General features: G+C 44.9%; 1 protein-coding gene across 1 annotated transcript in view; it reads left to right on the plus strand.

The window, feature by feature from the left end:
* The first annotated feature begins 286 nt into the window (after positions 1–286).
* LOC124788386 (caldesmon-like) overlaps positions 287–12,957 on the plus strand; it is a 30,497-nt gene continuing 17,826 nt past the window's right edge. Inside the window, exons 1-4 of the mRNA XM_047255652.1 lie at positions 287–597; positions 10,869–10,939; positions 11,045–11,097; positions 11,176–11,217. Coding sequence (XP_047111608.1) covers positions 287–597; positions 10,869–10,939; positions 11,045–11,097; positions 11,176–11,217 — 477 coding nt within the window. The remainder of the gene's footprint in view (positions 598–10,868; positions 10,940–11,044; positions 11,098–11,175; positions 11,218–12,957) is intronic.

The raw sequence follows: 12,957 nt of genomic DNA on the forward strand, positions 1-12,957 counted from the left end.
TAAATCTTGGGTGCTTTGTGGGGACTTTGAGTCCATTAGGAGATATTGGCATTATTCTTGTTCTATTTTGGAGCACGGAGTGACTATCCTTATGATGGAGACGCGTAGCTGTTCAGGGAGCCGCGATCGGAAAAACCTGCCAGACAATAACCCTGAACAAGGACGAGGTCAAAACGTCGAGTCCGACCAGGAACGAAACGCGGAAAACGCAAGTACAAGTGTTGTCCATCCAGAGCCCGCTGTAGTGATTTCGAATCATTCGATGGATGCAAATTCATTACAGACTATGCTACGACAGTTACTAGACAGTAATAGGAGACATATCGAGGAAGTGAATAAAAAGCAAGCGGAAGAAAATAGGAGACATAGCGAGGAAGTGAATAAAAAACAAGCGGAAGAAAACAGGAGACATATCGAGGAAGTGAATAAAATACAAGCAGAAGAAAATAGGAGGCATATCGAGGAAGCAAATAAAAGACTGACTAGTGAAATAGTACAGGGTGTTGGGGAGAAACTGGCGATCATTGACCAACGCATCTCTGCCTTAGAAGAGGGGCAGCAAGTCATTAGCAAGCAGGTGATGGAGCAAGAAGAAAGGTTCGCTGGGAATATACGTATGCTAGCAGAACAATGCCAGAGTGAACAAGCGGCTCTTGAGTCCCCAGTCGGACAAAATTCCGCCAGGGATCCCGCGCGTTAGCAGAACAATGCCAGAGTGACCACGCGGCTCTTGTGTCCCGAATAGAGGACACTGCGGCTAAGTGTTCGGTCCACCTTACCACGCAGGTAGAAACCCTCAGCCAGGCGATAATAGCTCTCGAGCGAGAGCAAGGGCTTATGCAAACACTACAAGACACGGCCCACCGAGAGATGCGAGAAGAAATAGCCAGGATCTCAGACGCAGTGGCGTGTAAGTCTGACAATAATAGGGAAACGATTACCTCGTCATCAGTGGATGGAGACGAAATACGGTCGATAACGAAATGTCCGCGTGGACAGTGTGAAATAAAAATACCACAAAGAGGGGTTACCGAGGGAATATGTGAGCGCATTGCCCGTTTAGAACTTCACCTAAAAGGGTTAAAGGCCCATGAAGTTGAAAGAAATGAACGAAAGGGCCATTATTCCGACGATGATTCCGGGAACGACGGCGAATTTGATCATCGTCATGATCACGGATCTCGTACCAGGTGGGAACGGCGCGGATCCCCTCAGGAACGTTCGCCAAGGGAAACTCACGGATTTGACTTTAAACATTTTCTGACGGTGAGGAAGTTTGAAGTCTTCCGTAACTCGGCTACGGGGATTCACCCGCGGGCCTGGTTACAGCAGTTCGAGTTCTCCCTTCCTCCTACGTGGCCCAGTGCGCACAAGATGGAGTATATGTGCGGCTACCTCGAAGGTGAGCCAGCGGCGCGGATGAGGTCAATTGCACGCAATTGCTACACTGTTGGGGAGTTTCGGCAACACTTCCTGTCGATCTATTGGTCAGTGGCAGCGCAAAGTCGTGTAAAATACGGACTCATTATGCTACCAGAGTTAAACAGGTCAAAATTCTCCAGCCCTGTGCAGATGTTCGAGCACATACTGCAGGCGAATGAACATCTTGACGATCCTCATGGACCTGCGGAAATTATTCGTATTTGCCTGGGAAAGTTTCCATTGCAGTTGCGGCACGTTATCCTTGCAGGGCGATGTAAGGATGACGTAGAGGGGTTTCGCAATTTCCCTTTAGAGCTTGAGTGCGATGCGAATGGCACCACGCAGAATTACGGTCAGAGCGCCTACGAGCAGCGGCCGCGCGAGCGAAGCCGCAGCCGTAGAGACAGGTGGCACTCCAGACGTAACAGGTCGCCTCAGAGTTACAGGGCGCACGAGCGTTGGCAGCGTCGCGACTCCTCACGGAACGCGGGCAGAACGAACGATGCCAATCGTCATCATTCGCCGAGAGTAAATCAAAGACACCCCCGGGAGTTTAGAAGATATGGTAATGAGCAGAGATATTGGAGTAATTATAGCGGACCTAGGAACGGTAGTCGTGACCGACCACAGAATAATTATCGAACAAACAACAACAGGGGGTGCTGTAAACAGTACGGGTGGTCCGCCAGTGGGTGTTGAAATTCGTCCCGCAAACCCACGGCACAATCCGACAAATGCCCCTAATCAAAGGGATCAATGACTATTGGATGACTCGGTTGGCGCAACTTAATGAGGACCCGTGCTATTGAAGATATTGACGTGCATTTGATAAAGGAAGACGTTATTATGGAAGATTTGTTGAGGGAGGGCCACAGTATTGGTGTGTCTGCGGTAAACCCAGTCGCATCTGTTTCGTAAAATTACAGTGCGTATTTTTCAATGTTTTGATTCACTCTGGTGTGATTAAAATTAACTTGTATATTTTCTATGAATTGTAAAGGGTCCCCCAATATGTGTGTAGTTATTTCTTCTTGTCAGCAGAAAGGAGCAGTGTTGTGCAGCTTCAAATCATCTGAATGTGAATGATTATGAGGCTCATATGAAGCGTTTCCTATTACAGTAAGATGGCTTTCGTTCTTCGATGACTAAAAAGGTATCGGGTGTGTTGGCGTGGCGAGTCAATGGTCGTAAGGTAATTCTTGATGATAAATTACAGTTTTAGTGTCCTTATTCCCCTTAGGTGAGCATGATTCAGTGAGATTTTTCAAATGTACTGCGATTTTAATGAAGCAACTTGGTGACTTGTAGGTGAAGGACTTGTGTATGAAGGGAGATTAATAGTGTTTGATATTCAGAGTTGCCATCTTATAAGATATTTGGAAAGTGTAACTTGCCGTCACATACTACTAGGTACGGTTGAGGACACCAGGATGTGAAACCCCAGAAGATGTATATGGAAACAGCTTATAAACTCAAGCAGCTTGATATTTAATAGAGAATCAATGCGACTACCTCCGAGCTAAAATAACATGACGGTAGGTGAGGACCCCTGGGGACATGTGGTGAGTAAGTGTGTAATCATTAGGAGTATCTTATGATAGCAGTAAGTTGGGTACTCATGGCCCTGGACAATGGATTTCTTTTGACAGTATTTTTTTATGTACATATAGGACGAAGTGTTTATGTGTTTGCTAATAGGATAGGATGATTTTTATTTCCATTTTTATGCTCACTGATCTTTTGCATTAGTCTGATGAATAGATGTTGAAACATTTACCATTCCAGATGTGACTTGAATGAACCTTCTGTGTCTCATTAATCGTAACTTTTATTATGCAATGTCCACAGAAAAGAAGTCTCGGAAATTTTTCACAGATCAGCAAACATGTTCTGCAAACCTTGGAGGAGCAGTCAATGAACAACGATATGGGTATTGGTGTTGAAAGGAATATTTTGTTTATATGTGGGAATTGTAGTCGGGCTATATGGTGATGGTGACTAGTACGAGCTGTGTAGATTGTGTGTGAGAGCGTAGTTAGGAGTAGGTAGAGTTTTGTGTCTTTAGCTAGCAGCGGCGCCAAATCCTATCCAAATCCTGACCAAACGTTGTACAAGATCTACCCTGAATGATTGACAGCAGATGTAATGCTGGAACTATATTTTATAAAAAGGATTTTTCGTTTGTTTGAATATTGGTTATTTAATTTTGTTCATTGTTTTTCTTATTAGTAATGTTAAGAAGGCCCTTTTTGTCAAGTTAATTTTGGGCACTATTCCATGTATTGATCAGGAGTGAGAAACTCCGAAGATTTTGTGGTAATCTTTACACATGATATTTTGTAACGATCTCTGTGAGCGCAGTTCTTAGGTGGGTGCAAGGCCGCCTAGGGAGCCTTCGCATCAGAAAGCACAGGGTTTGGTCCACCGGCAGGCGCTGCAGAACCCTGGTATCAACGGCGAAGCAGTGGTGCGGCGAGCGGTCACAGCTGTTTCCCCATCAGAGGGGAGGGGATGCTGGTCTTCCCCCAGGCGCAGGCTCAAACCGCAGGCGTGTCACCACAGCAGCGCCAGCTGATGGCCGGCGTTCCACCCCATGCGCTAGTCATCTGACAAGCGAAAGGGAAAGTATGACGCACACCAGGCGAGGCCGCCGATCCCCGAGCGCCGCTAGTCCAGACGGCTGCTGCGGTGAGGTAACGCCCACTGCCCGGAGGGACACGGGTCCCACCACTGACGCATCAGCTGAGACGGTGCAAAGAGGTGATAAGCGGGTCTCAAGCCCGACACCCGCACGAGTTTACGTCGACCTCGATGCGACGCAGAAGAGCGCGTGTCTCCCCATTGACTCGACAGGAGACGGGGGCGTGTGTCGGTAAAACACATTCCTCCACAACACACGGACGACGACCGCCAAGCCGCCGTCTCGCTGATGAGGCAGGGCCCACAAGCAGCGATGTCCTGCAAATCTGCAACGCCGAACCATCCCACAGTATGGACGCAGAGGGTGGAAACGGGCACGAGGCAACGTCGCAGGGTGCTGTCTGCGATGAACAACCTGGGTTACAACGGACGTTACAATCAACGCCGCTGCAAACTCCCCAGTTCAGTGTTGTGGTCCCCTAGTAGCTTATTCTCCAAGTCGCCTTTAGAAGAGACGCCCACCCCAGCACCTAAAGAGAATACCCAGTGAAAATACCATGTGACGAAACTGCAAAATGACAGCGTGTCAACGAGCTGGTTTCTGGGTGTGTTTTTGTACTCATGTCTTATTTTCCATAGGTGGTTATTTACCAGCTGTCATTCCATTGGGTTCCTTAATGATTTTGTATCACTGTATTTGTTGTGAAAATTGTATTTTGCACTTTCACTTACATGTTTTTATTTATGTCAGCACCAGCGGATACTGCTTTGGTTCGTGATAATGATTTTGCAACATTGAATTTGTTTATATATGTATATAATTTGTGTACCTGTTCATCTATGTCTCTATGTTAACTTTTGATAATAGGTTTAAGCAATTTTAAGATAATATCTCATGTTTGTTGTCGTTGTAGGTCAGATGACATGATGTTTGCGTACAGTATCACACTTAATTTAATTTGTTTTGTTAGCCTTGCGGACCGCATGAGGTCACAATTATTGACTAAGGTCAGATAGAGCTCACTTGGAAATAAGAGATCAATCAATTCTTTTGTGCTGCTGTTTGCCTGTTGCAATTGTTGCTCGTTAGGGTATGTTTGTTTTGAAGACTGTTGGCGAATCTCCTAGCATGGCGAGAAAATTCGCGGCACAGTCTTCTCCGGGACGTTTGGGGTGATGAAAGGGACCTGTAGCCACCTTTCATTAGTCCGGTAGCCCATTTTCATTACCATTTCTCTTTCTTTTCCTTGTTTCTCTGTTCTCTTTACTCTCATAGTAGTGTGATTGAATGAATGTGGTTGTGTGTCACGTTGCTAGACGGTGGCGTAGTCTGCTGCAGAAAGCCTGCGATAGTCGTACAGATTCAGCAGCAGTTGCACAGAATAGCCAACTCTCGTAGTGGTCAAGTCGGCAAAGAGGTTTCCGCTACTTGTGAGAAATCCACCTGCGTTAGGTTGGTGGCGGAAATGGCGTCTTAGGGTTTTCTGGTCCACGCGGAGCGTGGAAGAGGCTGGAGAAGCGGGAGGCAGTCTGCCGCCGGTACGGGAAGCGTCCACAGCTGTGCTCCTGTCGAAGAAGGGTGAGTTAGACTGACCGCGTGGCGCGTTGTTACTTGGCGAGGGGAGAGCTGTTAGCCTTTGGTCTCGCTTTTCAAATCTGGAAGATTGCTTTGCCTTGTCGCAGCAAAGAATGCAAAACTTTGGCAGATTTTCTTTTAGCAAATTTCTGTAGCAGACTTGGATCCGCCGGAAGAGCGCCACACAAAGGTGTCGATAAGAAGTGAGCACTCGCTTCTGTATGAATGTCTGTTTGCCTTCAGCTGTGCTTGTATAAGCTTTCACCTTTCTAAATATTTAGAGCCTTGCCTTCTCGTAAATTTTCCTTACTTTCCGTGTCTTTCGTCCGTGGGGAGCCAACCACGTGGTAGAACATTATAGTTGTTGGGCTACCGGCATCACTAACTGTCCGATCGCATGTTTGTTTTAGAAAACGTTAAAATGATTGTATAATGTGATATTGTTGGAATTTTGCACTATACCTAGAAATTGTGCTCCACAAACCACGTGTTATCAGGAATCGTGTACATGCCTCACATCCTTAGTTTAGGAATAAATGATTTTAGCTACAATTTTCTCTTGTGTTCCGAGATTACGTTTTTGCACCTAAGCCACTCACCTCGTAGCTTTCCCATTAGCACATCCAATGCGTTTCCTTATGCACAGGTCCAGTGATTAGTCTCCTCTTGTATTTTATAACAAATGCTTTAAATTAAGTCATATTTTCAGGTGTGTTGCTGGGAGCTGATCTTATGCAGTGTTCATGCGTTTTCTATTTTATTTTAAATGTTTGATTGTCGTGAACAGCGCACGGGCAATACTATTAATTACATCGTATCCGCTGTGAGCGACCTCACAACGTATGCATTTTTGTGAGTTTTTGGTCTGTGATCAAATTAATTTATTTTCCGACTCGACCAAATCTTTGATTAGTTGTATGGTTTGAGTCGGTGGCGACCCTATTCTTCTCACGTTCATTTCATAAGCAATAAGTATTTCCATTCCTGATAATAAGGAATAGCCCGTAGTAACGTGGTTAGTTACACCGTTGTAAGCGATAAAGCTGCAAATGTCTTATCTGCTGTCAGACATGTTGAATGGCGGTGAGTCTCATGTTTCATCCACATTCTAAATCTTGTACAAGAAGTTACGAATGAAATATCTAACATTTAAGTGCAATTAATAATACTGTCTAATTTTTCAATCGTAGAGAAAAGGACAAAAAAAATGCAGCTACACAACAGCAAATAAATTTGCCTGTCATGAGCTCAAACAGGATGTCCAGGCCCACTGTAATTCTGCTTCTGACATGCTCCACCGAATAGTGCCGATAGAAGATGCAGTGATGGCTGCATTGCACTTCAGCTCTCTGACCCAACTATCGAAAAAGGTGACTGGGAAATAATAGAAGTTTTATATTCCTTTAGACCATTATACGAAATAAGTGCGACTTTTCAAAAGCTAGTGTGTTTTGTAACTTGCATAATGATTTTCTGCAAAAAACTGCTTCCAACAATAAAAAGCAATTCCTGTACAATCAGTGCTGAGGGAAGGCATAAAAGACTGTTTAAAAGATACAGAGCTATATGCTGTATGTGCCTTTCTGGACCTCCTATTTAGATAGAGAGGATTTTTAAGGCAAAGCGCTTGTGAAGTTCAGTACATCGTCTCAGAAATATATTCGGCAGAGTCTAATTACTTCAGAGGGCGTGAAGTTCTAGTAGTAGCAGTAATGAAAGTGGAATGTATTTTCTGTGAGCAGATAACCAATTTGCTGCTGCTATTAGTGAACTCGATAAATACCTGCGTGAAGAGTATATAGAGCGAAATAAAATCCGCTTGATTTGTGGCACGAGCATCGTCAATTATATTCTCATGCTTATGTATATGTGTCACAGATACCTTGCATAATAGCAACATTAGTACCCTGTGAACGCGTTTTTTCAACGATGGGACAAATTCTAAATGAACAAAGAAAACTGTTACCAACGCACAAAGTATCGAAATTAATATTCGTACATAATACTACGTACAATTTTGTATCTAACTTGATAATTAGAAGACTAATTTTAGTAGTAGGTCAAAAAGAGTCCTGTTGCACTTTTGATATCAATTTTATTTCAATTCAACCACCCCCACTCTCCCTTATCCTGCTGTCCTCTTATGTGATTTGTGGCTCTCTGGGGGCTGATTTATGATCATCTGGAATAATATGCCTTTCTGAGAAACCTCCTTTTATCATCTGGGAAAAGGATCACTTTTTCTATTCTGAGACACCTGTCCCCCTCCTGGGAAATAATACAGCTCTCCTCCCTTCCCCCACTTTCCCCATCCCCTCCTCAATCTGGAAATTAGAGGAAAAATTACTCAGTCTGTGCTAGAGAGGAAGGATCTCATGACACAAAACTCAAATCAGTATCAACAATATATTGTTGCATCGTCTTTATTTAATCAGTTTGTGGAAGGCAAGGCGCCTTCCTGGTGTAAATAACTCAGTTGCTGTACCTCCACTTTTATGATGTAATCTCACATCCTACTGGTAGATACTGTGGCATTTAGGTCAAAATCCTTACAGCATCGAACCCACAATCCATCGATTCTCCAAAGATATTGACGCACTTTTGTTTGATCACCTGTATATTTGGCGGGATGTACTCATCACAACGACTGACTTTGTGGAATACTGCAATTTGCCAGTAAACCACTCGTCACATATCGAAGGTCTTGTATGCACTAACACATGCTTACACGAGCACCATCCTGCACCTACAGTACCCATACTCTGACAAAAAGCTTCTGATCGTATCCTTACACCTATCGCAAGGCAGACTTGGTGGGAACCACAGCTGTGTCAGCCACCTTCCGTATTCCCACACATTCAAATCAGGAGGCAGGCCTGCGCACAGGGCTGGCTCATATGCTGTGCAGAGGGAGGTCATGCAAATCTCCGAAGAAAGCATTAGGTGACGGCAACCATTTGCATGGTTGTGTAACAGGTGAGAGGTGATAGGAAGCAACAACTTCCAGCTGCCACAGATATCAGATGTGATGTCATACTCCGATTACAGTGCTGAAGATTGGTGGTGGGAATAACATATCACTAATAAAACGTCACTAATGAGGACCTAAACATTCCACAAAGATCACAGATAAAGCCCGCCTAACATACATACCACAAATAAACTCTACAAATCACCTACTCCCGGTAATAGCTCTAAGCAGATGCACAGCAGTAGAAAAATATCTCCTTTATTGCACTCCGCCAGCACAATCAAGATGGTATACGTCAGTAAGAATTCACTGGTTCAATCTTCACAATAGTTTAGTTAATTTACAAATAAAAGTTCCTTGTAGGCACAGAATTCAGCATTTATTTCTCTTCAAAGTATGGGTGTTCCTTTAGCTTCTACTTTTGACACCATACTGGAGCAGTATGCATGCCTACTATAGGGACAAAGGTAGTTCACAATGTCATTATACAGAGTTTGAACACGTGGCAGCCCATACTTCAGTATTTCCAAACCCAAGGATAGCACCATCTGTAGGCTCAACAGTTCTGTAATGGTGGAGTGTTTCAGTTAACTGGACTGACCTCCAGATCTCACCATGAGTGTCACGTCATCATGCAGTGATTTTATAAATTGCATCAGGCCACCACAGTAAATGTCTGGAGATGGAGAATGCTTGCCAGCCGAGGTGGCCGAGTGATTCTAGGCGCTACAGGCTGGAACCACGCGACCGCTACAGTCGGAGGTTCGAGTCCTGCCTCGGGCATGGATGTGTGTGATGTCCTTAGATTAGTTAGGTTTAAATAGTTCTAAGTGTAGGGGACTGATGACCTCAGAAGTTAAGTTCCACAGTGCTCAGAGCAATTTCAACCATTTATTTGTTAAATTATAAGTGAAAAACATTAGAGCACTGAGAGAAATAAGCAGTTTCTCATCCGAAGTATCAGCACTCTGGTCTTGCAGTAACATCTGAATGTTCTGGGGTGGTGCGTATGTCGGACGTGCACCATGTGATATAGGGCCCCCAGCACAGTTCTTCTGACACTTTGGGGCTGGCTGAATGTCTTTATCAACGAGGGGATTGATAATAGCAGCTCGTTGTCCTTCTCGAACATGATGGTCATGTTCACTATAGGATCCCATGGTGCTGCTGCCACTGCTGGCTGTAACAGGCCGGAGGTCACTACTGCTGGTGGTGGCTGCTTCTGGCCCAGAGACATGGGAGGTCGCCGCAAGTCTGTACACACTGGAGGGTGCTGCCAGTCAGGAAACGCTGTAAGCTATTGAACAAAGAAGAAGAACCAACACATCTGCTTCCCACGGCGTCTGGAAGCTTTGTGCCCAGGCCCACGGGCAACTCCCTAGTTGATCCCATCACCCGATGCTACATCGGAGGGAACTTCTGACTGGCGATGACAGTAGAAAGAGCAATGTCATCCATCCCCCCATCCATACACATATGAAAGCAAATCAGGTAATTAAATTTCGAAAACACTCGCCATATATCGGGGGTACTGTATACAGAGCCATTTGAGAACACAGGCAGCTTCCTCAACAAGTTGCCTATAATCTGTGTGTTTACGAAGGGAGCAAAATGTGTATTGAGCAGTAGTTTGCTATTCACAGACCCGACGGCGCCTGTGACTGCGGATCAGCAGTCAGCGTCCTTTGACATTTATTACCTGGGAAACAACCTCAGCTCTTCCTCAATTGGGAACCAAAGTGTTCAAACACGCAGATGGAGGTTTTCATCCCTCCTCACAATACTGCAATCCTATTGGCTAACACTAATTCAGTGGAGGTATACGAAGTCTACCCCTTCCACTTTCATTCTCATTCTGCTGTCGTTCACAGTTGGGGTAGTTTAATCGCCAGTTTGCCTGTTTCCATGTTATTTTCTTGCAAGACGAAGTGTTTTTCAAGCAGCACCAGCAGCAGCACCGGTGGCAGTGCCAAACTGCCGAGGCAAGGTGAACTAACAGGTAAGCACATATTTAATTTCATAGAATGAGATCGTATCTCCTACTGTATATTCATGTAAAAGAGTGTAGCATTTCGGTATTGTAGTATTTGTTCAGATTTAGATTTCATACATGGAGGTCGTATTTCGCAGAGCATATTTTCGTAAAACTATGTTGTAGTATCAAAACCCCGTGCGTTCAGATTTCGAAGTTAAAAAATTTTGTAGCATTTGTTCAGATTTCACTGCATTTGTTCAGAATTTTATTTCTTGTTGTTTCAGCTTACATCCACTAAACTGTGGATCAGCTGGAATTGAGAACAATCAACAGCAGCAGCAGCAGTATCAATACCGTAAGCAAATATGTTCTTCATAGACCAGTGTATATGTAATACGTTGCTGTTCATCTTACACATAATATGATGTTCTCTGAGGTATATTCCTTGCTGTTGTTGTAGGTGATTCCGAGGAGCAGGAGCAGGAAAGGGCACAGGTCCCGTTGAGCTATAATGTAAGTGTATATTCTAAAAAAAATTCTTATTTTTGAGTGTTTGTACTTTTTTATTGAATCAGTATGTTTCTGTTGTAGGCGATGAAGGGAAGCTGGATCGATGGAACCATGGTGATGCAGGTAAGGAGATGCCCGAGTAGCTGAACGGAATGGAGAGGGAGCTGCGTCACCGTGAGGAAATGCCAGGTGACCTCAAGAACATCGCAAGGACCCAGAAAGGTACAGTTAATTAATACTCAATCTGCTTATAAATAACCAGTGTTCTTTCTCTCATTGCAGCAGCTGGCGATGTCTGGAACGATGTACTTATTTCTCATTTTTATTTCTCTACAGCAACACCAACCATGCAGTAAGCAGTGGCTCAGGTACTGTGTCGGTGAAGATAGAACCTTGTGTAGAAGGTCCTCTGCTGCAAGCTCCGCCATGTAAGACGCCACTTGTCGCTGCGTGGGAAGCCACAGCCGCGCAAGGAGCCGCAGTTTCCGCCCCCCCCCCCCCCCGCCCCCTCACCAGCTTCTACCTAGTGTCTATCAGTCAGCCTCCCTCTGGTAACCCACTCAGAGTTGTGGGATCAGGAACCATCTTTTCAGCAGCAGCCACAACCTGGCTAGTCACACTGGGGCAACGCAGGATCTCCTTCCCCACGTTTTCGCGCGAACTACCAACACAAGAAAGGTACTTGCACCTCCCTGCTTCTCGTCGCAGCCGGCGGCAGCAGCATCTTCGTCAACTGGCTGTAGTTACAATAATAGAAGTAATTATCCTGTTTCTAGAGACAGTTCCCTTCCCCATCCTTCTAGGGAAGGTTATCGGGTTAGTTAACACCAAAGCGCAATTAGGATACTCGATAATTAGGGACACTTTTCAGGAGCGAATAACTTTCGGTGGGATCTAGAATCCAGCGGAAGGGTACCGTGACCCTGTAGGATTTCTGAAAGCGTGCCTCCCTGTTCCGAAAACGGAGCTCCTCAAGGTCACTGATGATCCGTGATATCCCGCCATTAAATTCAGCGCTGTGCTTTCCACTGTACTGTCGCACTCCCCCAATCAGGGAGGGAAAATGTCGCGATATCGCGGAGCACATCAATCGCCGAGTGGTCTCGTGTGTCCACCTTCAGTGCTAAACTGAACCAGTTTCCCGAGATGGAAGCTAGAGGGTCAACTAAAGCACTTTGCCGAATACTAAACCTCTACATCCATATGTAAGATCTAGTAAATGGAGGATCCAGCTATAACCAGCTTCCTAAGGATATAGCTGATAAGAAGGCGTGTAGTAATGTCAACAACAAAACCGACTAGGCTTGTTTTTGATGATCAATGCTGGCTTGCGAAAGAAATTACACGAAAGGTCGGCAGCGCACATCTCGATACGGCATAAGCACTGACGTTCGTAAGTGTTATAAATTTGATGACCCAGAGCATACCTAAATTTGAGGTGCAGAATATTGGAATATCGGTTCATGTTTGTGACCTGGAGAAACGCAAGTCAGAAGAGCAGGACCAGTAGGATAAACGTACAACCGTCGGACCATTCCATTCATCAAATTTTGCCGGTGAGCATAACATGTATGTAAACTTGCTCCTACTCTCCAATGAGGAAAATAAGACATGTTCCGACTCGTTCCATTCCAGCTGAGTATACACAAAAAGCACATTTAGCTTAAGGTGCCTCAATGGTTGTTCCTCAGACAAGTTATTAGCAAAGCATCTAGAAGAGTGCTCCTCCAAGAGCTCCGTGCGTGTTATTATGCCTAATGAGGAAACAAATTCATAATGTTTAATACCGCTCAGCGCCAGGAGCGATGCCCGTGCGTGGTGTATGCCGACTCTGAATGCCTTCTCGCTCCTGTGACCCGCTGT

This window comes from Schistocerca piceifrons, chromosome 3, assembly GCF_021461385.2.
Source record: "Schistocerca piceifrons isolate TAMUIC-IGC-003096 chromosome 3, iqSchPice1.1, whole genome shotgun sequence".
In the NCBI taxonomy this organism is placed as follows: Eukaryota; Metazoa; Arthropoda; class Insecta; order Orthoptera; family Acrididae; genus Schistocerca; species Schistocerca piceifrons.